The sequence below is a fragment of the Phascolarctos cinereus genome, unplaced genomic scaffold (genome assembly GCF_003287225.1).
Source record: "Phascolarctos cinereus isolate Bilbo 61053 unplaced genomic scaffold, phaCin_HiC Scaffold_9;HRSCAF=440, whole genome shotgun sequence".
NCBI classification, from domain to species: domain Eukaryota; kingdom Metazoa; phylum Chordata; class Mammalia; order Diprotodontia; family Phascolarctidae; genus Phascolarctos; species Phascolarctos cinereus.
Genome location: NW_027556402.1, coordinates 96001657 through 96028296, shown reverse-complemented (window position 1 = coordinate 96028296; position 26640 = coordinate 96001657). Strand labels below are relative to the sequence as shown.

The window sequence follows — 26640 nt, the reverse complement described above, 5'->3', positions numbered from 1 at the left end:
GTGATTGGCTGTGTTTGTTGTCCTTCCATCAAAAGGCAGTAGTTAAATTGTGATCTCCAGCTAGGGGAGGAAGTAGCATCCCTATTAATGTTAATGCTTGAGCAGCCTGAGTTACAGTTTTTATGGGGATAGAATTATTGTAAAGCTTAGAGCAAGAATTCTTATTCTTATTGCCCCCTTTCCTTTTTGTTTTTCCTTTCCCTCTTGGTGTCATGGACTTCACTGGCAGCCTGATGAAGCCTACGAACCCCCTCATCAGAATGTTTGTAAATACATAAAATAAAATACACGAGATTACCAAGGAAATATTGAAAATAAAATTCTGATATTCCAGGCTAAGGACCTTTGATTTAAAGGTAGAGACAGGGGTAATTTGGTACTCAGATGTGATCTCAATACAGTGTTTGGTAACTAGTGATATAATGCAGATAACAATCTACCATCCCTGCCTGTCCAGTGTTATTTATGTATTCGTCTTCACACTCCTCTACTAGGGTCCAACCAGCAAAATGCACCTGCCTCCCTTCAGTTCTTTGACATTGTGTAGATGCCAGCAGAACCCACTTATCCTTATCAAATGTTTGCATTATGTCTTGCTCATGTTTTATCTTGAAAGATAAAAATTATTGACTACCAGTTATTAGATGTCATGTCCTCAGTTTTAATTTTTGTGCCAACAATCTGAACAACCAACAAGCAAAATCATAACCTTAAAATAACCACCAGATGAGATTATTTTAAAAGTGATATATAAAATGTGAATAGAATTCATTCTGTCCATTGAATTGAATATAAAATAGTAGCATTGTAAATGATTTACATGATATATTGCTTTGCAGTGTTGTTTGTTAGTAAATTATGCATTCTCCCATCTAATTAATGACCTGGTATGTTTGCCTTTTAAACATTCTTTTGTATTAATTATACACACAAACACTTTGGGCTTTTTGAAGATGTTAATTATTTTAGAATTAGTCTTTTTAAGTGAATTCATTTATCTTATTAGTTGTACGAAACTACATACTCCTATATAAATACATACACAACATGTACAAGAAAGATACAATATAACCTGGGTGAGGTGATAGAGAGAAAGCACCAGAAGCTATAGGGACTAGGTTTTAGAATGTGGCACTTCGGTTGAGTCTTGAAGGAAAACAGGTGATACCTGCTAAGTGGCAGAGATGAGGAGGGAGTGTATTCTAGGCTTGGTGGATAGTGACTGCAAAGTCATAGAGGTGGGAAATGGAGTGCCATGTATAAAAAATGGTAAGAAGGTCAGTTTAACTGGACCATGGAGTTTGTGAAAGGGAATAATATGTCATGAATCTGGAAAAGATAAGTTGGAGCCAAGTTGTGAAGTGTTTTAAATACCAGAGTTTATATTTGATCTTAGAGGTGATAGGTTGCAGTGATGTGATCAGATCTGTGATCACATTGGATGCATGAAAGATAGATTTAAGTAGGGGTGGGACTTCTGGGACACAGGAAGGCAAATTAGGAGGCTATTGTCATATTCTAGGTGAGAGGAGAGGAGATAGATGTCCTGTTTCAGGAACAGCTAGGGGGCCAATATGTCTGAACCGTAGAATATTGGAATGGTAGTAATATGTAATTAATGTGGAAAGGTAGGATGGGTTGTGAAGAATTTTAAATGTTCTCTCTTCAATCCCCAAGTGTACAGCTAAGCCCTTAAAAGAACTATTAGTTCTATTAGAACTATTAGTAGGTATAGCTTTAATTATTCTTATTTTTCTTTTCTACTTAAGTTCCTTGAATGTGAGATGATTTGAGTTTTTCAAAGCCTACTCTTAACCATATTTCTAAATGACATTGAATTATACTTATAATCATAATTCTTCCAGCAATCATACTGTAGCATTCATTTCTTCATATGTTGGTATGAGGTCCATAATATTGAATTATCATTGATAAAAGAATGATAACCCTGGATAATCTTATTTGCCAAGTGACTGAAATTAAACTTAAAAGTGTCAAAAAATTATTTTAATACTTGTTTTCTGGAAATTTTTCTAAAACATTTTGCTTACTTCCCCCTTGTAAACAGAGAACATTGAACATAATTGGCTTTTTCTTAATGATAGTTATTCTTAATGACATCTAATTGTCAAATTATTAAGCTGTTCTATATACAATGTTGACATCAGCCTGAACTCATACTTAACTTATAAAAAATATGTAATGAAACATATATGAAATGAAACTTATATTTTTTGATTAAATCTCCCCTGCTTATTAAAACCTTTTTATCTCATCCAACACCTATCACAATGACTGTACAAGTAGGTACATACATGTTTAATTTTATTATTGAATATTGGTTTTTTTTTTTGCTTCTTGTTGGCTGTCTTTTTTGGAAATTAATTATAGAAGTGAAGGCTAAAAGTGTCTTTCCCCTAAATTATTTTCTTGTCTTTCATAAAATCATCCTCTTCAGTATTTTTAATTATTTTCCAGCTTTTTCCTCCTTGGAAAACATTCTATTGTTTCTCCATTTATAACCATTTTCCCTTCCTGTTTAACTTAATTTGTCTGGTACTCTGTATTCAGTTCTTGCTTTGAAAAGGAATATTGAGTTTCTTTGGGAATTTTTTTTTTTTTGAGATTTCATTATTTTTAATCGCTACACTGCTGTCGTTGATGTGGTAACACCACCATCTTGTGGACATTTAGAACATTGCTCCAAAAGTTCATTGAGCCAAGTTTTAGTTTCACCAATGCAGGGATAGAGACTTTCTGTTTTAGCCTCTTAGATGTTGCTTTGTTGTTTCTAGTGTGGCAGTACCTTGCAGTTGAGTATGTTAGATTTCTAGTTTTGGGATAATTGGGAGTTTGTTTCAAATCTTTTTTTTAAGTGCATAATATGCCCATTGCTCTATAAAGTACTAGGAAAGAGAAGAAATTAGGCATAACCCCCGTCCACAAGAAGTTCATGCTTAGGAATGCAACATTTCTGCACAAGAAATTAAAAATTAACCAAAAGGATCATAGATTTAGAGGTGAAAAGAGACCTTCGAGGCCATGTAGTCCAATGTTTTCATTTTACAGAGAAAACTGATTCTCAGAGAAGTGACTTGCCCAAGGTCGCAGATAGATGTAGGCTTTGAACCCCGGGTACCATGACTCCAGCATCAGTGCTTTTTCCACTGACCCCAGAGGTCAATATTTGGGGGAAGCTTCATAAAAGATGTGAGACATGAAATGACTTTAAAAGTTAGTTAGATTTTAGATGGGCAGAGAGGTAGGGGCATGGAAACAGGAATGAGCATGACACCTTTGTAGAGGAGCCAGATGGGTAGCCATTGTATTGGGGAACAGAGGAAGGTAAGATTGGATAGATAGCATAGAGCGCTTTGAATGCTAGTAAGAAGAATTTAGACTTGATTGTGATAGGCAAAAAGAAATCATTTATATGTTCTTGATGGTTTAAAATATTGTGCCTAAAGTAATTTTGTTAAAATGTTTCCATTTTTAAAAATTCTTACCTTATTGGTAATATTCTACCTTTTAAAAGTAATACATTTTTACATTTAAAAATTAACTTTAAAATTTTATTTTTTTTCTATGTGAATTTCTTTTCTGAACATATCCTTCTATCTCCCCTCCCTAGAGATTCATCCCTTATAATAAAAATAGAAAAAAAAATAAGGTCTGCGAAAATAACCAATGCATCAACCAAAGTCTTACAAAACTTCCATGGGCCCAAGTTTGATTATTGCAGTTATATAGTTTCTGTCCCACACTCCTCCCTTCTTGCTCACCTCTGCTCTTCTTCCCTACTTTCTCTTTTCCTCTCTGCTCCATCCCTCCTCATCTACTATGTAACCATCACTCCCAGACTCAATCCTAATTGGTGCAGTTTTGAAATCTGTCCTTTCACCTTTCTCTCTTACCTTTCTGTGTTCAGACTCCAAATCCTCTGTGTAAATTGCGTTACCTTGCTTATGATTAATAACCAAATTTTCACCAATTGCTCATAGGCAAATAAATTGCACCTTTTTTCCCATATCATATGGTATTTCTAGTGTCCATTCCACTTCAGTGTATTGTATTATAACTTGTCACTTTGAAAACTGACAGCCACTGTCTAGTGTGAGTAAACTTTTCTCTGAGATCTCAGAGCAAAATAAACTCAGCAACAAATGGCTCCATGTGAAAGGGCAGTACTTTGAAGGGACTGTACTTTATGCATGCATCTTTTATCCTCAGCTTTTGTAACTTTGGTCTGCTTTGCCTGTTTTTATTTTTGCCACCTAAATTATAAAACTAGAGGTTTTCATCATAATTTTTTATTTTTTTTTTCTTTTAGCCCTATATTTGTCAGATTCTAGGCCCAGGTGAAATCTTCTTTCTACTGGCTTTCCATTTCTGTTTCCTTGCAGCATAATAAAGCTCAGCAGTTGTCTATATCATTTCTTCTTCCTTCTCTTCTCTTTCCTTCTTTTCCTCCTCTTCCTCTTCTTTTGGGAATCAAAGGTTAGTAGTAGCTGATACAGACAGTCTCCCCTGTTTAATTCCTTTTGTTTCATATTCCTTTCTGTTTCAATAGCTTTGTCACTTACTATTGCTTAAAAAAAAATTTATGGCAAACACAGCAATACATATCTTTATATATCAGAATTCAATAATAGTGCTGTCACCATTGGTTAAGAACAACAGGTAGCTTATGTTTTCTTGAATGTTGATGTAGGTTGTTGCTTGCAAAGAAAATCATAATTAAAAAAAAAACTATACAAGAAAACATTTATAAAGTGAACCAAGTTGCTGTTATGAGTGGTTACCTGTGATTCCTTTTCTCCTTGCTTCTTGTATTTAAAAAAAAATAATCATAGGAGCAGGGAGAAGGAAGCCATATATGGTGAAGATTTGTTATCAAAACTGTAGGTTGGGATAAAGGGGGGGGCTAGTCTGTAATGAGCATTGGTGAAGAATTCTTTAAGAAAAGAATTAGGAAAAGATGGCCGGCTAGGTATTCATTGTAGGGGCAGCTAGGTGGCACAGTGGATAGAACTCTGGGTTTGGAATCAGGAAGATTCATCTTCATGAGTTCGAATCCAGCCTCTGACTCTTGCAGCTGTGTGATGCTGGGCAAGTCACTTAACCTGGCTTGCCTTAGCTCCTCGTCTGTAAAATAAGCTGGAGAAAGAAATGGCAAACCACTGCAGTATGTTGCCAAGAAAACTCCAAATAGGGTCTTGAACATGACTGAAACAACAGAACTACAATAAACATACTCATTCTATTGGACCTAGAAAGCAAAGTTATAAAATACTTCAAAGTTACTTATATAGCAACACAACACAATATTTATTAAACACATATTATGTACAACACAAAATTAAATAACCAAAGCTTTAAACCATTTCATGAAATTTTTAATGTATTTGCATGTGAACTTATTAGTATTAGATATCAATTGTATATCTAGGAGAGGAATTCTTAACCTGGGATCCACAGATAGATTTTAGGGGCTTCATAAACTAGATTGGAAAAATTGTATTTGCGTGATAAGTGCTGCCAGAAACACCTCAGATTCATTACATGTTTGATTTTGAATTAAGTTTTGGTCATTGTGCGTTCAGAAACCTTCTACTCTTGCCAAATATTTTGCGACCCCATATGGGGTCATAACCCACAGTTTAAGAAGTACTGCCTTAGATCATGAGTTCTTAAGGTTGGGGGTTTTTTTGGGGGTAGGGGCATCATGGACTCCTTTGGCAGTCTGGTCTCACACACACACACACACACACACACACACACACACACATCTTATATACCTATTTCATTATATATAATATTTTAAGAATATATAATTTTTAAGTTTTTCCTGGTATTTTATATACATGGAAAGGAAAAAGCATTTATGAAGCACCTATGTACCAGGCACTGTGCCAAGCACCTTGTAAATAGTATCTCAGTATTTCTACCTTCAGAGCAAACCTGTGAGGGAGGTTCTACGGATGTTATTACTATCCATGTTATGCTAATGAGGGAACTAAGCTCAGAGATTAAGTGACCCCATTAGGGTCACAGGATCACTGGTGACACAGTTAGGGTCACTGGTGTCTCTTTCATCTCCTCTATCTCATCTCTCTCTCTCTGTCTCTGTCAGTCTCTCTCTCTGTCTCTCTTATTTGTTCTCAAGAGGCAGCATATGAATAGTGGATAAAGAGCTTACCATAAAGCCAGGAAAACTTGGGTTCAGGTTCTACCTGGAAATAGTACTGGCCAGGTGTGACCCTAGACAAATCACTTCATATCTCAGCACTTTAAGCACATTTCTGAGACTATATATTCCATAGAAGTTGTTGACTTGCAGCAGGAGAAGTAATTTCTTTCTCTGCAAATTCCCTCTACTAATAAAATCACAGACCTCATCTATCTATCTATCTTTAATTATTCTTAAGGTAACACGGGATTGGGGAATTTGATGTACTAGACATTGACCTTTTTTCTTTCTTGTTTCAAGATGGTCATTTAATTATCTTCTTGTCTTCCTTTCAGTCCCGATGATATTGGTACCTGTTGGTATATCCTTCTCTCTGGTTCGGTGTTCATTAAGGAGTCCATGTTTCTCCCAAGGAGCAGGTACTGTATGCCCATTCTTTAATAACTTACCCGGGAAGGGTGAAATCTAGAGCTATGGTTTTCTTGGATATCAGAACATAATCATAATTTCACGTGTTTCATATTTTAGTAATCTTTTACTACAAGTGAGTTTTATAAGATTAGAGAAAGTTAAACTTAGATGTTGATTTCTTTCACAATCCAATCATTTCTGTTGCCCACCTTACCATCCCCCAGTGCACATGCACACATCAACTATATGCTTTTTCATTGCTTAATTAAAATATTAGTTAATATCACTTCAGTGTGCGATGATGTGTTAAGTAACTAAAGTTGTTTACAGTTCCCTAGCTTTTTATTTTTATAACAGAATCCAAGTCAACAAATATTTATTGAATGCATATGATGATCTTAGTTTGTTAAAAAAGAAAATCATCATTGTTAATTACCATAAATACAAAATGCATTATTTGGTGTAGAAAAATGTGCAACAAATTAAGTGCAAATTTATTTATTAGGTATGCATCACATTAATAATACCCACCATTCTCATTTCAGTTCAGTGTGTTTCCTGGCACCATGCTAGGCATAGCGATTCTTTCCTCCCCTGCCCCCCCCCCAAAAAAAATCCGTGACCTCAAGGAGCCTATGTTTCCCTGGGAGGAAGGAAAGAAAACATGCACACAGATAATGTGTCCTCCTTATCCTGACTCCAATTTGAAAGGAAGTTTTTATGCATGCAAAAACAATGGATTGATGCCATCAAATACTAGAGAACCCTGTAGCATTTCCCTCCAGTATTCTGATAATCAGCCACTCACAAACTAACACCTGCGCTTTTGCAGCCTCCAGAGAAACATTTCAGTGTTCAGATCACTGTCGCTTCCTAAATGCTAAAAGGAGTTGGAAGTTACAAAAATTCCTTTTGTCAGGAACGTGGGACTGTTTTTAGTTGTTTTTGGAGGAAGATTTAAGTTTCTCCTTTCTCCTAGTCTGAATGTCAAATGTTTGCAAGTCAGTAACTTTCACAGAATGCCAAGGAGGTAATGGCAGTGCAGACTTAATGACAAGCTATCTCTATTTATAGGGTATTCCTCCATGTTGCACCTGGTGACATTTATTGTGTCCACACTGTAGTTTTAGCTTTATTTTGAGTTGGGGCTCTAGAAATCTTACCCTAATTAGAGAGTAAAACTGAGGTTGCCTTATTACTGTACTATATCAACATGTTCATAATCTGTGCATCTTTATTCTTCCCGGATATAAGGCAGCTTGAGCCGGTCAGTTAGCTATGCGGAAAATGTGGTTCACAGTTGATACTTCAAAGTCAAATACTTTTGGGGGGTGAATTGTATATGGAGGAAACAAGTAGAGTAGCTAGTCTTCTGAATAGTTGAGCTTATTTTGCCTGATCTCCATTATGCTTTCAAAAAGTCTTGAAGTAATCTTGAATAAGTTGTTTATGATGTAATATTTTCCCACATGATCTTTATAAAGCTATTCTAGCGCTTGGGCTCATGAAATCAAGATGACATTATCTTATAGAAAATCCTTTTTTGGGGTGGGGGTAGCCTCCATGTTTCTTTAGCAAATGATCCAAATGGTTGTTGGATGCTACATCAGTTCTTTGAAACTCTAATTATTTTTAAAGGAATGAGAAGCCAGCTTTTCATATCTTTCTTCTTTCTTAAATGTGAATGAGCCTTTGATTTTCTTTGTAGCTTGTATGTATTTTATGCATTAGAAGTTTGATTACATTTATCAGGTTTGAAGCAAACAGATTGAACACTAACTAGGTTGTGAGAATATAAAACTAAGGAAAAGAAGGATGATATAATAGGGAAAAAAATACTGGTTTAGGAGAGAGAATGCTTGGTTTCTTGTGTTCATCGTGTCTCACATTAGCTGTGCCTTTGAGCAAGTCATTTTGCCCGAGCAGATCTCTATTTTCTCATATCCAAAGGGGGTCAGGTTAGCAGATATAGAAGGGAAAGAAATCACCAGAAGTTTGACTACCAGATGATTTTATTTTTGCCCGGGGAAACTCATGAAGACTATAAAGAAAATGTGACCTGTGTTCATTCAGAATAGTCATAGTGATGAAACTACAGCTCTTTTGAACTGTTAGGTATTAATAATTATATGAACAGTTCACATTTATGTAGGTCTATAAAGCAGTTTCCCTCCAACCCTCATGAGCTATGTGGTATAACTTTCACTATCTCTACTTTACGGATTTAAAAACTGAGCTTCATTGAAGTTAAATAACATGTTGAAAAACACATGGTTTACAAGTCACTGAATTGTGACTAGACCCCGCATTTGGTGACTCCAAGCCTGGTTTGCTAACCAGTGCACCATGTTGTCTTCAGTTATAATGCCAGCATTACACTTAATGATGGAAAACAGATAACATTATATTCTGTCATAAAAAACAAAAATATATATTCTTGAAATTTTGCAACGGAAAGGGAAGAAAACATTTTACTAGGCAAGGATATAATATATTCCAGCCCCCATGAATGGCTTGCATGGATGTATGGAGGTAGGAGAAGGTAGCAAAGAGGTCAAATCAGTTAGTGGTCCAGCCTAGGTTAGAATTTAGAGTATTTGAAGCAGGGTAGCATGCACTAAAGATAGAAAGGTAATTTGGAGCCAAGGCAAAGAAGTCTATGTTATATATGAACCTAAAGACAATGGGGAGCCAGTGAAGGGCTTTGAGCAGTAGTGGTGGCCAAAGTATAGGATATGGATATGAGTGATGATTGGAAGGTAAGAAACAATAGAAAGGGATGGGAAGCTGCCTGGCTAGAACATAGGTATCATTTGGAAAGTGATTAGTTAGATATTTGGTTAGAAAACTAGTGGTTAGTGCTGGTGGTAGGCAACAGCAAGTGAAGGGTACTTTAGTTACAAGACCTACTTACTGAAATATGTAGTTCAGTTGGGAAGTGATAGAGATAGTTTGCTAAGTCAGGACTGAAGTGACACTGGCAGAAAGGTATGAGAAACTTGTATTTGACTTTAGACAACACTGGATTATGTTCACTGAAAATTAGTGTTTCCAATTCATTGGCACCAAATAATTCTCCAACTTAAAAATTAAAATTGTGTTATAGTGCTATTACTAATCACACTTTAAATGAGATCTGGCAGCTATAATGAGGATAAGTGTGGAAACAAGACATTTAACTAATCAGTTCTGAGAGGCTGAAACACTTTTCACATTATGATTCAAATGATGAACAGTGAACAACTTGAGTATAAAAATTGGTAGCTTGTTTTATGATTGCCAAAACTACATGATAAGTTAATTGATCTCTAGAAGAGATAGCCAATTATTTAGTAATAAAAAGAGAAAAAATAAAACAGACTTTTTCATAGTAGAGAATGAAACATGCAAGCATCCTTATTCCCAGGAAATTTGCTAAGAATTTACAACATCACACAAAGAAAATCCCTAACCCCCAGGTGAAATTTCAAACTCAGGGTATTTTCATAAAGAAGCACCATATTTGCCCAATATCTACACCCTTCTCCCCCTGCCCCCCACCATTTGCTTTATATAAAACATGAATGCAACCTGTACTCATTGTTATTTAACTAACATATATGTGTTTGTTTCAATGATCTCATTTTAAGAGTGTAGCACGTGTTTGGGACTGGCATCTTTTGGGATCGGTATGGATGTTATAGGTTAGCACAGTTAAGTCAAACAAAAAGAAACGGAGGTATAATATGGTTGTAGGAGACATACCACAATAGGTCTCACAAGGCAGGTGTTAAGACCTCTATTCCTCACCAGAAGTTTTCCATTTAGCATACTATAGACCCCAAATATGCGTGTTCATATTTTGATATTTGCTTTGAAAATGTTTGCATCCAACAACTTTTTCCCAGTATTGTCTATTTACATATTTGGGGTCATCATTGTTCAAATGAATTCATTTCCGTAAACTTTTGGTGACTCCATTTTTGTGAGAAGGGGGGTAACCAAAAGACATAAAAATGCACATGTACATATACATTATGTATGTGTATATAGGTAAATTTGACAAGAAATGCTTATCTCAGTGGCTTGCTCGATGCTTACTACTCGTGGACATAAGTGTGATTTATGAGATGACATTTTATTACTGATATATTTAGTTGGATGTGTGAAACTAGTAGTAGGGAATATGCTGAGGTGAATTCAGGAAACATCTTCTTAGAACTATAAACAAGCATTTTTTTAAAAATAATTTACTTTTAGATTTCAGCATTCACTTCCATAAACTTTGGAGTCTTAAATTTTCTCCCTTTCCCTCCTTTCTCTCCCCCCTCCCCCAGACAGCATGCAATCTATTATAGGCTCTGTATATTTTCATATTAGTCATGTTGTAAGGAAGAATTACAACCAATGGGAGGGACCACAAGAAAGAAAAAACAAAACAACAGCAAAGAGAGAGCAAGTAGTATGCTTCCATCTGCATTCAGACTCCATAGTTCTTTCTCTGAATGTGGATAGCATTTTCCATCATGAGTCTTTTGGAGTTGTCTTAGATTCTTGCATTGCTGAGAAGAGCCAAGTCTATTGAAGTCAGTCATCAAACAATGTTGCTGTTATTGTGTACAATGTTCTTCTGGTTCTGCTCACTTCACTCAGCATCAGTTCATGTAAATCCTTCCAGACTAGCTGTGTGACCCTGGGCAAGTCACTTAACTCTGTTTGCCTCAGTTCTCTCATCTATAAAATGAGCTAGAGAAGGAAATGGCAGACTCCTGTATCTTTGCCAAGAAAACTTCAAATGGGGTCACAGAAAGTCAGACATGACTGAAACAACTGAACAACAACAATAACAAAGCCATGTCAATATAATAAAAATGATAAATAATATTTCTTAAATTACCTTAGTCAATGTTATACCAATCAAACTACCAAAAGTTTACCATATAGAGCTAGAAAAAAAATTACAGTCATCTGGAAGAACAAAAGGTCAAGGATCTCATGGGAAATACTGAAAAATAGTGGAAAGGAGGTGGGCATAGCAGTTTATTTGTCTCCTCAAAAATAGCGTATTTTCTCCCCTTGCTCCTGTGTTCTGGGGCGGTATCCTTCACATGTTGATCTGCTATTGGCAGTTCTTGGTTGAGTGACTTAATAAGTCCCATAAGGAATTACCAAAAGTGAATGACTAGTAATTTTCTTTAAAATTCTGCAGAAACTAATGATTACAAGTGGTAGTTTGTTCTAACAGATAAGTACTAAAAAGTAATTGTGTTTTTTAGGGAATATCAGTTACCAGGTTAGGTTGAGGGAAGTAATCAGAATTGATTTCTAAAATCAAACATTTGTTGTGACCATCATTTATGTGTACTGAACAGTTATTGACACTTGTTTAATGAATATTACTTATTAATGCTATCATTGAGTTGTTGTGATATTTTATTCATTAACTGATAAAAAACCCTTTTAATAATGACTTAATACTACACTTGATGTATCACATGTATTCTCTAAGGCATTTATAATATTTCTGCAGAAAATTTTTTATTTAATCACGTTTCTTTGACTTTTTCTGAACCTAAAGCTTTGATCTGGCACAGAGTAGGCATAAATATTGGTTGATTGATCAACCTTTGTGCTCAGGGACACTTCCTTTCTCTCAAAAAATTTTAAAAAAATCTCCCATTCATTCATCCAGTATCTTCTTTATTCTCTTTCTGGATCTGTTATAGCTAATGTCTGATATTGGCAATTATCCTACTAATCTCTATTAGTCAGAATTTAAGAGCTAAATGATCTGCTTCTCACCTTAATTGCATTCCTTAACAGAGCAAAGATGTGTTACTAACATTAGCCATATTGTGCGTTGTGATAGAATAGAAAGAAAACGCCTTAGACCTGTGATCAAGGGTTGGCTTTTGTCCACAGTTTCTCTGTCTGCAAGATGAGGGTGGTTCTATTGGTAGTACCTACATAACTGTGCTGTTGTGAGAGAAGAGCTTGGTCAGTTTCAGAGAGCTGTGGAAATAGTGAGATGATTGTTGGATTGTTGGTGAGGCAGCATGGTGGAGCGAACACTGCTGCTGAACTCAAGAGAATCTATGACTCAAATCCCACCTCTGACTCTTCCTGTCAGTGTACCTTTAGGCAAATCAATTAATCTTCCTAGGCCTTCCCTTACTCTTCCAGCTCTAAATCTATGAACCTATCAGTTACAATAACTGATCAGTGATCAAATTCGCCAATAGGTCTTAACAAGCAAGTGTTGGTAGGCTAGCGTGCTGTGCATTCCCAGGAAGTCCAGCCTGCATTGGCAGGAATATGTGTATGTAATGACTTTTTACAGTACAATACTCTACAGTTTCAATGCAGGAAAAAACTCACAAATTTACAATAAATTACTAAATTTAACATGAGTCATTTTTTAAAAAATATATATTTTTTGAAATGATGCAAATTAAAAAACATTAAAGAGTTAAGGAAAGTAGATTTCAGGGGACTGCTGAGTAACTTTTAAAAATTTTATTTTATTAATTTATTTTGATTTATCTACAATCACTTCCATATGCTTTTGAGTTTAAAATTTTCCCCCTTCCTCCCCACCACCCTCCCCAAGATGGCACACAATCTGATATATGCTATACATTCACATTCCTATTACACATATTTTCCCATTAGTGAATTTGTAAGTACAAATTCTCACTAGTGTTTTGCTTTTGACCACCTAACTGATTATGTTATTCCCTTCTTGAGCCAAATCTGATGAGATTAAGGTTCAAACAATGCTCACTCCCCTCCCTTCTTTCCCTCTGCTGTAATAGGATTTTCTGTCTTTTCCTGTAATGTAATTTACCCTTGTCTGCCTCCTCCTTTCTCAGTACCTTTTCTAAGATCAGACTAAACCACTTACTTGGATCCATTTAACCCACTTGATTAGATTTTTTTTTTAATCATTACATCAAAGTCAACTAATATCCACCCCCTTTATGTATACTCCTTTAACTTGATGTAATAACAATACAGTTCTCAAGAGATTTGTCATCTTCCCTTGTAGGTATGTAAACAGTTCATCCTTATTAACAACATACTGTATCTTTCTTTCCCATTTACCTTTTCATGTCTTTCTTGAATCTTGTTCTTGAAGATCAAATTTTTTGTTGAGCTCTGGTCTTTTTATCGGGAGGGCTTGGAAGTCCCCTATTTAGTTGAACATCCATCTCCTCCCTTGAAAAATCATGCTTATTTTTTCAAGGTAGTTGATCCTTGGCTGAAATCCAAGCTCCTTTGCCTTATGGAATGTCATGGTCCACGCCCTGCGGTCTTTTGATGTAGAAGCTACAAGGTCCTGTGTGATCCTGACTGTAGTTCCATGACATTTAAATTGTTTCTCTCTGCCTGCTTGCAGCACCTTCTCTTTCATCTGGTAATTCTGGAATTTTGCTATTATATTCCTTAGCGTTGTCAATTTGGGATCTCTTTCAGGTGGTGAGCGGTATATTCTTTCAATGGTTATTTTACCTTCTGGTTCTAGGACTTCAGGGCAGTTTTCCTTTATGATTTCCTGAAAGGTACTGTCCAGGCTCTTTTTTTCATCATGATTTTCAGGTAGTCCAGTAATTTTTAAATTGTCTCTCCTGGATCCATTTTCTAGGTCGGTTGTTTTAACGATGAGGTATTTTACGTTTTCATCTATTTTTTCTTTTTTTTTTTTCTTCTGTTTGACTGATTCTTGCTCTCTTATAGAGTCATTGGTTTCCATTTGTCCAATTCTAGTTTTTAACAGATTGTTTTCTTCTGTTAGTTTTTGTACTTCATTCTCCAATTGACCAATTGTATTTTTTAAAGGACAAACCCACACCTGCAACAACAAAAGGAAATATGAAGTGGTCTGAAACCCAAAAAGCCTTCTTAGAAGAGCTCAAGAAGGACTTTAAAAGTCTAATGAGAGAGGGAGAAGAGTAATTTTTTTTTTTTGTAAAGGGGGTGCTGGGCCAAACAAGTTTGGGAACCTCCAGTTTAGATTGTTGTTGTTCACTTGTTTTTCAGTCATGTCAGATTGTTTGTGACCCCATTTTGGGGTCTTCTTGGCAAAAATACTGAAGTGATTTTTGCCATTTCTTTTCTCCAACTCATTTTACAGATGAGGAAACTGAGGCAAACAGGGTTAAGTGAGCTGATCAGGGTCACACAGCTATTAAGCCTCTGAGGCCAGATTTGAACTCAGGAAAATGAGTCTTACTGACTCCGGCCTGGTACTCTGTCCACTGTGCCACTTACCTGCCCCATATAGTTTAGATATGGTTTAACAAGTTTTTTCCCCCCTTAACAACACATTGCATAGCATGTACGAAGAGCTTAATACATGCTATGCAACTGAATGTATACTGAATGTATAACCAATAGCCAATGGTTATTCTCCCTTGAATCCTTATCTTAACACCGTTCTTGCCTTGCTTGACTCTGTTGAAGGTACTGCCATTGTTCATCCCACCCAGAATTCTCAGCCTTCGGGTCATTCTTAATTTTTCCTCACTCTTCACTGGTGGCCATCCCCCACCCCATGTAAGTCTTGTTAATTTTATTCTACAATATCTCTCATAGCTATCCTCTCCATCCCCATGGCTACCACCCTTTGTTCAGATAATTCATCACCTCTCACCTACTTAGTAACCTCCTAATTGATCTCCCTGCTTCCAGTATTCACTCTCTCCAATCCATCTTTCGTGTAGTTGCTGAAATAATCTTAAAATATAGGTTTGAACATATCATTCCATTGCTCAAATATCTTCAGTGACTTTCTATTGATACATCTGGCATCCATAGGCCCCTAAGGCATTTTTGCATAGATTGCATGAGGTTTGTAAATTTTTTAAAATGTATTTTGATTACTGTGCTTCAGTATTATTTCCTTTGTAATTCTACGTGTGTGCTTTTTGGCATTTAAAAATATTGTTCTTGAGAAGAGATCACTAGCCTAGCTAAGGCTCTTGTGACAGAAAAAAAAGTTAAAAACCCCTGCTTCAGGAAAAAACACAGGTTGCCCTTAAAATCTCTCTACCATTTGACTCTAATCTGCCTTTCCAGAGTTATTTCATGTTACTACCCTAGTATGACTGAAACTGTCCCACTTGTTATCAGATAGCAGCATTGCCTCTCCCTCTCCAAGCCTTTGTATAGGTTGTCCCTTGTGCCTGAAATGTGCTATTGCCCTTAGCTGTACCTATGACAATCATTTATTTTCTTTAAGGCTGATCCCTGGTGCTGCCTCTTTTGTAAAGCTTTCCTTCATTTCCCCAGTTGTGACCTTCTCCTTCCTCATATTATTTAGTATTTACTTAGGTGCTCATAAGAATCATACACTTGTAGAATGTAAGCTCCTTGAGGGCAAGATACTGTTTCCTTCTTGCCTGGCACATAGGAAGCATTTAATAAATCCTTATTGATTGAATAATTGCTTTTCTATCTCTGAGATTCAGCTTTGCTACATAATAGGTTTTTGATAAATGTTGAGTTTAATGCGACTGGTGTCAATGTCTATTTTCAGTATTAACTAATATTCTCTATTCAGTGTACAAACTCATCTTTGGCTAAACAACAAAAAATGTTGGAATGTGAACCAAAAAAGGGAGAGTAATACTGAGATTTTCCTTTTTCTTTCATTTCTGAAGTGATCACATAATTTACATAAGGTTTGGGAAAGGGGCAGAGAGGGTATGGGAAAAGGGAAGGGGAAAAATAATGAAGGGGGGGAGTTTTGTTTAGGAGAGCAAAAGTAATTAAAATAGAAAAGGAAGATAGTGATATCATTGAGTTCATCACATTAAGAGATTTGTATTAATGAAATCTTATGTTCCAGCCTGTGATTGGTAAAGTAGGAATTTTTCTCTCTCTTTCTCTGTCTCTCTCTGTTTCTCTCTGTCTCTCTTTTTTCCTTTTTTTGTCAGGTTGTAAAACAGGTGAACAGGCACTTGAGTTTGCATAGCAGGCACGTTAGCCACATGGTAGACTTTTAAAAAATATAATATAATGATAGGGAATAATGTAATGATTTAGGGCACTTACAGTTTATAAGATGCTTTCTTATATTGTTCTTCTGGTACTTAAAATGGTGTGAAGCTTTAGTGGCCCCCCAAGTGTCACTGAGTGTGGAATGTTTAAAATATATGTGTGTGTGTGTGTGTGTGTGTGTATACACACACACAGCCATTTGAGATTTCTAAGGTAATGTTGCATAGGTACTGAATATGATCTATAAAATCTATATTATAACACAATTTCTAGTGTGCTATGCCCAGAGTTTATGACATTTAAGAAAAGGGTCAGTTCTTGATTGCTTATGCTGCAGGGGTCATTTATTTGAGAATTGAAATATGCCTGGAGAAAGCTAGATTACTTAACAAAACACAAACCTCTTTAATAATACGGTAAAACTCTGGCCTAGCCAATTTATTTATTTATTTGTTTGTTTGTTTTGTTACTGTTGCCTTTGAGCTACTGAAGGCATGTGAAAGTTCAGCTAAATTCTCTGTTCTGAAAAGCATAGGAAATCTAGGGTAGTACGTGGCCTGAAGTATTACCTCTACCCCTTCCCCTCCCAAATCACTTTCTGCTGAGATACCTGACACAGAGCAAACTGTACTCTAGAGACTCAAGTTGAATTGCTGGATCAAGTTGGGGATTTGGTTGCCATAACTACTACTTTCCAGATGTTTTGTCTGTATAAATACGGGCTTCAGAAAGTCTCAGAGTACGCTGTTCGTGTTTTTTTTTTTAATTAAAAGTATATTAAGTATTGCTAAAGAGAAGAGACTGATATAAGTGTGTTGTAATCATATCATATGAAAGATCACCCTGGGACTTGAATCAAAGAATAGGTGAATTTATAATTTGTGTGATATTCTCTTTGAGTGTTTGGACACAGCAAGGACTTCCAAGGTAAACTGATTAAAATTTGCTTATGAAAATCTATAGTTATATCTTATCTTCCTTATGTAAACATTTTATAATCTAATGTGTTCCTTTAGGAGAGTGAAATTACTTATTTTGAATTCGATGACCATACCTAAAGGCAAAGGAACACTAGTAGCTGTTGTTTACACCAAACTTTGTTTTTTAAACTTAAGTATGAATCCTCTGTTGTTAGGTCTTATAATAAATACACAATACTTAACTCTAGCACTGTTCCTAAAATTGTCTAATAGGGATAGATAGATAGATAGATAGATAGATAGATAGATAGATAGATAGATAGACAGACAGACAGACAGACAAGTTCAGTGACAGGAAAGAAAATAATTTACTTTTTAGTTAATTTTGTATTTGCTAGTGTTGTTTGAATGAGTTACTGGATATTTATTTGATGTACATTTAATTTCTTAATTATGAATTTCCAAATATATTCCTTTAGCAGTATCTTATACTTTGATATTATTTATTTTTCCTTAGAACTTCAAAGGAGATATAATTTGAATAATAAAATCATCTGACTAACATTGATATAGTTTAGGTTTAACAAACTGATTTTGTGGTTTGTGGATGTGTTTTTCGAGTATCTGTCTCTAGAAATAAATTTCTTAAAATATGGCTTGCATGTTCATGTATGAAAATATATGTGCAAACAGACATTATATTTGTGTCTGAATAATTAAGTTACATTTATTGCATTTACTTAATATAGACAACAAAATGTACCTTGAATGCCACAGTTTTATGTTTATGCAAGATTATTATTTTTCTCATTTGTTTCTGCCTTCTTTAGAGTGCTTTTTCATTTCAAGAGTTTTCCACCTTGTTCTCTATTCAATAACTCAATTTAACAAGTATTTTTTAAAGACATCTTTAAGTGCCAGGCTTGATGCCAGCCATTGGGGATATATAGACAAAATCAAAGCTGTTTTAGCCTTCAAGGATATTTTTTGTTATTATTGTTACTATTTATAATTTCTTTTCACTATTGTAGTGATTTGTTGTCTAATGTGTTAGTTTACTCAGATCTGTTGTATCTATAAATTTATACATATATAAATATAAGTATTTTCCTAATTTAATCAGTTGATCAGATTATATTAATGTCATATAAAAATATTTTGTGATTAACAGAAAATTTGCTTGTCAATCAGCAAGTCTTTATTAAGTACCTGTTATGTGCCAGCCTAAGTCCTGACTACTTTTAATCATCATCTTAGAAAACTTAAAGTATATATACATACTAAATTCATTTTTTTAAAAAAAGTCAAGCCCTCAAGAAAGATATCTACTTTCCTGATTACATTTTTTTCTTTCATTATTTCCTTGTTTCACATGAAAGAAAAATTATTTTCAGTGCTATTCTATGCTGCCAATTTTTTTTTGGGGGGGGGAGGCATTTTTTTTTAATCTACTAAATTGATAGGACAATAGACCTGAGTGGCTGCCCAGATCCCTACTTTGCTGTTTTTTCCCTTACAATGATTTAATGTTCTATTACATGTAAAAACTACTTTGTGCTTTGATCTTAGTTTTCATTCAGCACTTTCACAAGGTACTTATATTAGTCCATATTGAATATATAAACTTTACCTGAACTATTAATTCATTGTGTTTTCTGCTTTAAATTTTAAAAAGAAAAGCTCATGTTTACATGGCATGTTAAGGTCATTTTATCTCATTTAATGGCCAATCTGGAGAGAGTGTTGAAGTTAGAGTCTTGGAGCCTGAGTTTGAATGTCAACTCTGGTATTTGCTACCTATATGAACTTCAGCAAATCACTTAACCTTCTGAGCCCTCACTGTCCTTATTTGAATAATGAGTGTGATGGACCGGATGACCTGTAAGGCAATGGTAGTATTGGTTTTCTACCTCCAGTCTTCTCTAGTCCTTGCTCTCAGATTCTTTGGTCCTTTTCAATACACAGTTGCTGTTAATGCTCAGTGATAGGCTGAGTTGAAAATTGTTTTAATTCTAACTCTGCAATCAAATTGCTATTAGCCATGAGCCAGCCATTTGTTTTCCTTATTCCCTGGTTTTCCCAATTAGAAGATATGTCACTAAGTACTATATGTTGCATGCCAGATTATTCACTTGTGGATTAACTCTATTATAAATTAACTGTGAATTATCCATAAATTACCATGTCACTGTCTTCTCACTCATCAGGATCTTTGGTTGATTTCTTTTAGTCACTAATATGGCACATTTTAGAAAGTTCCTAGAGAATATCTAGTCTAATTCCTTCCCTGCTCCCCCCCCATTTTTTTTTTAACAGCTGAGGAGACATACAAATACTCTCAAGGAGATTTACTTGAATTTTCTGAAGTCATACAGTTATTAAGTGGCAGAATCATGTTTTGAACCCAGGTCTTCTGATTCCCAGTGTTACATCTTTGCCACTACCTTTGAACTTATTGATAGACTCTGTATTTATCCAGAGCTCAGCTCAAGGATTTTCTAAAGCTTTAAATGCTTTCAACCTCCTCTAATCAAGGGAGGGAAATTAGAGAGTACATGTATTCTCTTTTGTCGGTGAATAGTACTCTATTAGATAGATACTCTTGACACATGCTAACTTAACCTTTTGGTCCTCTAGTCAACCCTCTCAGATTAGAAGTTACAGAGAATGTGCTATTTTATGGCATTTATGGGGGGAATTTCCTCACTCAGCAGTTCCCTATATCTGTGAATCATAGGTCCTATCCCTATCCTTGTCCCTATGTAGTATCCCACCCAAACATGACTGCAGCTCTCAATATGTCTGTTTTCATATAGAAACAAAAGGGAGTTGGTGTCAAAAATGGGCATCCTCTCCATGCTACGTAGCCTTCTTCTCTTTTCTCCTTTAGCCCTTTGTTTGCAGTATGGGAGCCCTACTTCTCCATTACAGCCTGGTGTGGTGCTGGCTTGGTTCCATTTCCAAGATTTACCATTATTTCTTTGCTGTGTGTCAGAAAGGATAGTCACTCTGCATATTTGTGTGTGTATAAAGTGGCATGGTTTTTGCCATTAGGTTAATGGTTGAGACTATAAGGGAAATCATGGTTTTTATGGCATTTGTTTGAATAGTTCTTTTTAGGTGTGAGGGGCTTCTGAGCATATGTTTGAGTGAGGATGTGCTTTTGATCATTTATCTGCTCCTAGGAAAAAGGTAGTTAGGTGTTTTACAAGAATGGAATAAAGCTACATCGTTACCTGTGTTGGCCCAAGAGTAACATTATTTAGGTGACTTCTCAGTCACTTGCCATCCATGCTTTTGTATATCCCCATGCCTCTCTTTTTATGAAATGCTCTTTTTTTTTAAGCAATACTTTTTAAATGCTAGAGGGGAAAAGAAGACTGGAAATAGAGAATTAACGCGCTGAAAACTTGGCTATTACTTTTTAGAGTAATAGAATCTGAGCTGGGAGGGGAACTCCCTTAATATTGTCCTACCTGATTAGTCCTCCCTTAATATTGTCCTACCTGTAACTTAATATTGTCCTACCTGTAACTTAATAGGAATCTAGCATCCCTGCCAAGTGGTGATCCAAACATTTATTACCTCCCAGGCCAGTTCTTCTTGTGGAAAACTCTAATTATTAGGAAATTTTTACACATTGAGCTGAAATCCCTGATTTCCATCTGTTGGTTCTGATTCTGGTCTATGGACACCCAAGCCCTCCCCCCCCCAAAAGAAAACAAACAAACAAACAAAAAACAAATTTCATATTGATTATACATGTGAAGTCATGAAAAACATTTCCAATATTAGCCATGTTGCAAAAGAAAACACAGACAAAAAAATAAAGCATACCCTTTCTAGTAGCAATGGAAATATTGCTTTAATTATGATTCAAGGACTTAAAGGTAGGTCAAAGTGCCCACTTTGCTATATGTTCATAGCAGCAAGGTAGCTACTAATGTTATAAAATGTTACCAAGTGATTAAATAAGTTAGAATAAAACTCACTTGCTACCTGTGTAAACTTGGGAAAATCACTTCATTTTTCTAAGTCTTAGATTACTCATTTGTTAAATGAGAGGATGGGAATCGATGACTTCAGGTCCCCTACATTCTTAATTTATGATATCATGATCCTAAAAGGGTATTTTCCAACAGATTTGCAGATGTTTTACATACCATTCTTATGGGGGTAAAGTAGAGACAGCTGTGCCTGATTTGCCAGAGTTAATACCGGTAACAGAGAGAACCAATAACTTTATCCATGATCACTTTTGTTGATCATCTATAACTTATATTGAAGTCCAGGAATTATCCCAGGCCTCTATTAACAAAATCATACAAATTGGATGGTAGGGATTGGAAAGTTTACATATCTGAACTTTTAAAATTAGTATCAGTAAAGCAGCTAGTAATTAGTTAGGCAATATTATTGTGAGGTAATATATCAATACATTATTTTAATGAATATTTTATATAGGCTTTTGTTGTTTTCCCTCAGTTGATCAAAAAAACTCTAATTTTAGAGAAGATAGTGACATTGTTTTGGAAATCTAACCTTCTGTTTAGAATAGGCTTTACAAAAGGGGTTCCTGAAAGTTTGACTTCCTTTCCTTGCCTCATTGTGGACACAAATTGGTCCTTTTAGTCTCCATTTGGTCACAGAAATCTTTTATGTATTAAATATCTTTGTACTCAGTTTTCTTCATCCATTTGGGCAGAATCTTTATTTTTGCCGTGAAAAAATATCCTCTTTATGGTGTATGACTTAGTGCTGCCTGCATATCTATGAGAAAGATGGAACAATGCTCAGCTTCTGTATGCCCATCCCTTCAGAGTTCTGAATAAAGCAATATTTTTATTTATTGGTGGGTGATGTTGACATGCCAAGTGGAAAACTGTTAGAGACCATAATTTTGATGCAAAGTGATTGACTTCTGGCTACACAATTCAATTGATCAAGAATTTTTATTCACCTAACTTTACTACCTACAAAGCACTGTGATAAGTGCTGAGGATATACAAATGAAAAGCATCATACACCTTGCACGCAAGACCCTTACAATTTACTATGTGATAGGCAGAGATCCGTTTGCAGTACCTGCCAGATAGATTAACTGAGATGTTCTATAATGGTTTGATCATGGATCACATAGACAACAACCCAAGTGTAGCTAATCCCATATTAGCCTCTACTGTCAGCAAGGGAGAAAAGCTGCTTGTTTTCCTCACTTCATTTTAGCCTTTAACCTTTCAGCTCTTCTCTTCTTTGCCAAAGTGATTTTCCTAGAGAGTAGGTGTGACCACGTTGTCTTCTCTACCACTTAATAAAATCCAGTGGCTCTCTATTACTTTCAGGATCAAATAGAAATTCTTCTGTTTATTTTTTAATGCTCTTCATATTTTCCCCTTCTTCTGTCTCCCCTGTCCCCCATGCCTTTCCAGTTTAGTTACATTCTGCTTCTCTTCACAGTCTACAGTATAGATATATGGGCTTACCTGCTCTTCCCTGAACATAGCCCTCCATTTCCCACCTCCATGTCTTTGCCATAATGGCTGCCCCCTCTGTCTCTCTCCTCATTAGTTTATTTGGTCTCCAATTTTCAGCTTATATCCCACCATCTGCAGAAGGCTTTTTCAGGTCCTCCCACTTACCGTTATTTTTGCTTTGAGATTACCTACTATCTACTTTGTATGTGTCACATATCTAAGTAGTTATTTACATGTTGGGGAGCTAGGTGGTGCAGTGGATAGAGCACTGGGTTTGGAATCAGGAAGACTCCTCTTCCTGAGTTCAAATGTTGCCTCAGAGACTTAGCTGTATGACTCTAAGAAAGTCACTTAACCCTGTTTGCCTCAGTTCCTCATTTGTGAAATGGGCTGGAAAATGAAATGACAAAACACTCCAATATCTTTGCCAAGAAAACTCCAAAACGGAGTCACAAAGAATCAGATGCAACTGAAATGATAGAATAATTTATATGCTGTCTCCTCTAATAGAAAGTGAGCTCCTTAAAGGCAGGAAGTATTTTAACTTTTTTTTTTTAATGTGTTCCCAGTGCTTAGCAAAGTTTCTGGCACATTATAAGTGTTTGGTTAATGCTTCTTTGATTAATTTAAAAGTGCATAAAGTTCAAGAATAGTTTTATTCACCTTCTCCATCCTACCTTGGTTTAAACTTCTGAAGGTCTTTCTACAATTATCACTCAAACCAGGTATGTGATTTAGGATTGGTCTGTTGGAAATAATAAGTGCCTTACCGTTCGGCAGGCACTGCACGTGTAAATTTTAACAATGAATTTGCATCATCGAGCACATCTCAGTATTTGACCTTGAGACTCATGGGAGACCAGACACTACAGATTTCCATACTTGCCCTTGAATTAGGAGAAAGTGGATAATGAATTAATAGAAATTGATAAAGAGCATCTGTCAGGCAGTAGCTGAGGTCATGAAGCTGGTATGCGGAAACAGTGCCCATACAACATGTGTGACACATAACTGCAGCCATGAGAGGTGGGTGGGTTATCCAAGCAGGAAATTAGCGTAAGAAGGAATGTTGGCTCTCATCTTCTCTGTGTGCAGCTTCAGAATCAGGAGCTCAGTGGGAGAAAATACAGGGAAATGCTGTAGAGAAAAGGCATGGCGTAGATGGCATAGCTGCTCTATTGCTTTTGCCTGAAAGACACTGAAGTCAGTTCAGTCAGGTCTTGTTTAAAAAAAGAAATAGAAATAAAAACATTTGTAGTAGGAAATGGTTGCCACTTCTGTGATTCTGCCGAAAGTAGCTGAGCTGCGACATAAGCTGAGGACAAAATAACACAGCTAGGAGACCTCCCCTTGAAATTTCTGTTGGTCTGTTTGTTGGTAGTTATTGCATGTTGAGGACTACTATGCAGAGAAGTAAATCTGTCTATTAGAAGGATTTGGATGATAAATATTGTGTTAGGATATTTCCAAATAAAAACTGAAGGAAAATTTGGAACACTTATAATTTAAGATTCCTTTTCAAATTTCAAAATTCTAATTCAAGAGCAATTTCTTTCAGGTTTTTGAGTTTTATTGAATGCTGAAATTTGGTTAGGGATAGACTTTATGATTCTTGTTTCATGTTTTCATAGTTGGCTTAAATATTGACTACTTTTTTTTTCAACTATCAGGCATATGAAAATAAGACCAAAATTGCTAAAATGTTAAGTGGTTTTTTGACTCAAGCTTCTTTTTTAGGCATATTGCCACAATTCATGTATACCTCAATGCTCACATTGTAGCAAATGCAATTTATAGCATTAGCATTTACTTGTAAATGATTTTTCTTTATTCATTCTTGCAAATTTTCATGTGCAGTCCATGCCTATATGTGTGTGTGTGTGTGTGTGTGTGTGTGTATTGTAGGTCTGTATTCAGTAACTTCACTGTGGTTTGGAAATGTTAATTGCAATTTCTTTTTGAAAGGCGAGATCCAGAACTTTTGACAATGTTAATCTTTTAGTGTTAGGTACCAAGATAGCATAAGTGGATGTGTCATAGCAGCCTGGGGTGTTGGCTAGCTTCAGTTATTTAGTGAAATTGGGTTACCTATCTGTATACTATCAGCGAGGCTGCAGTTTTTCACAGCTCTGTATATAGCAGCTCATGGAGAAGCTGACATTCCATCCCTGAGAAGTTGCATTCCAATGGGTAGTTTCACTGACATAAAAAAGGAATGTGGAGGCCCATACAAAGGGTGGACTTTGAGGACATTGACAGAACAGTCTTCTGTGTTCTGCTACTGCCTGTCTGCCTGGGAAACTTGAATACTCAATGGTAGCATACATCTCAAATATTCGTGGGGTAGGGGGAGAAAATATTTAGAGACTATTAGGACAAACTGACTCCATCATGACTCTAGTGAAGAACTGGAAAATCACCCTGCTGTTCAGTATGTGATTTCTTAGGAATGGGCTTATCTATTGAAACGACTTTAAATGTCTTTTGGCATCATGTTAGGTCATTATGGAACGCAATCTCCACATTTTCTGCCTTTTTTTTTTTCCTGTGAGTTCTGATCCCCAGGGAGGAAACAGATGATGTTGCATATGGAAAATATGCCCCTCTTTTCTGTGGTATGTAAAAAAGTTAACAATTGATTTTGTGTACTTCTACTAACTACTATACTATATATTTTTACTGACTACTTGTTATATGAAGGGCAGAAGGGGTTGACCACCGAAGTCTCTTCCATTTCTTGATAAGCTGAGAGTCTGGATTTTTCTTTGTACCATAAGATCATAGCATTTTGCAGCCGTAAAAATATTAAACTTCATAAATATTTGATACTTTATAATTCTCCATCTTATTTGATATCAAAACAAAGAATAATTTTGGCTCACCCTTGCTTCTGAACTTCACCTGCTGGTTAAGTATAAAAGAAGATGCTAAAAGAATCTATCCTCGATACCACACTGCTCTATTTTGGAACACCTTTTAAGGTAGGAAAGAATGATGTGATTTTTAAGAACCTCAGAATGAAAGAACTAAATCCAACTCTTGCAAGGAAACTGACAGGAAGAAATCTTAATTTTAATAATTTGCAAATAAGTTTGGCTTTTTGAAAACATGATGACATTTTTTGAAGAGGATGGGTAGTAGAATGATGTCAGTGATACAAGTTGGATTTGAAATTGAGCTTGTTGCCGTTTTCCCCCATTCCCAATTAAATGTATGGAAGCAGGGGAGTCGCACAAATCTGTTGGGTGGAAGGATGATGTCAGTGCACACAGAAGGACTGATGACAAAAAAGAGAAGCAAAGAAGAGTTTATTGTTCATGTTACCTGATGGCAAATTACATAATCTAGTTTCAGGTCACCATTCATTGCCATGGGTAATAGATTTCATTGAAAAAAAAAAAGGATTAGGTCAGAGGAAAATAAGTATTAGCTACATAAGTATATAAACAGCTTTTAAAGGTGCTGCCATAGTTTGTAATACTTCTTATTCAAAGTGGAACTCTTTCAGAGGTGTCAAACCCAGAGGTGTCAAGGCCTGGGAATGTTAGTTGGGGGGAGAAACTCCCTTATGCAGCTGAACCAGATTAAAATGAAATTGGGAAATGTTTAGCAAAATAAAAATATGGTGCAACATAGATAATGTTAATTTATAGTTTTTTTTGCA

At 35.7% G+C, this 26640-nt stretch overlaps 1 protein-coding gene across 7 annotated transcripts in view; it reads left to right on the top strand.

Moving 5' to 3' along the window:
- The window catches only part of RAPGEF2 (Rap guanine nucleotide exchange factor 2), a 310785-nt gene that overhangs the window by 136838 nt on the left and 147307 nt on the right, over nucleotides 1-26640 (top strand). For 6 of the 7 annotated variants that reach the window (XM_020969701.2, XM_020969697.2, XM_020969698.2 and 3 more), the window contains exon 4: nucleotides 6526-6609. In XM_020969701.2, the coding sequence (XP_020825360.1) occupies nucleotides 6526-6609 (84 nt within the window). Of the gene's footprint in view, nucleotides 1-6525; nucleotides 6610-25245; nucleotides 25592-26640 lie in introns of those variants that run through there. The other variant, XM_020969703.2, reaches the window with a different exon arrangement.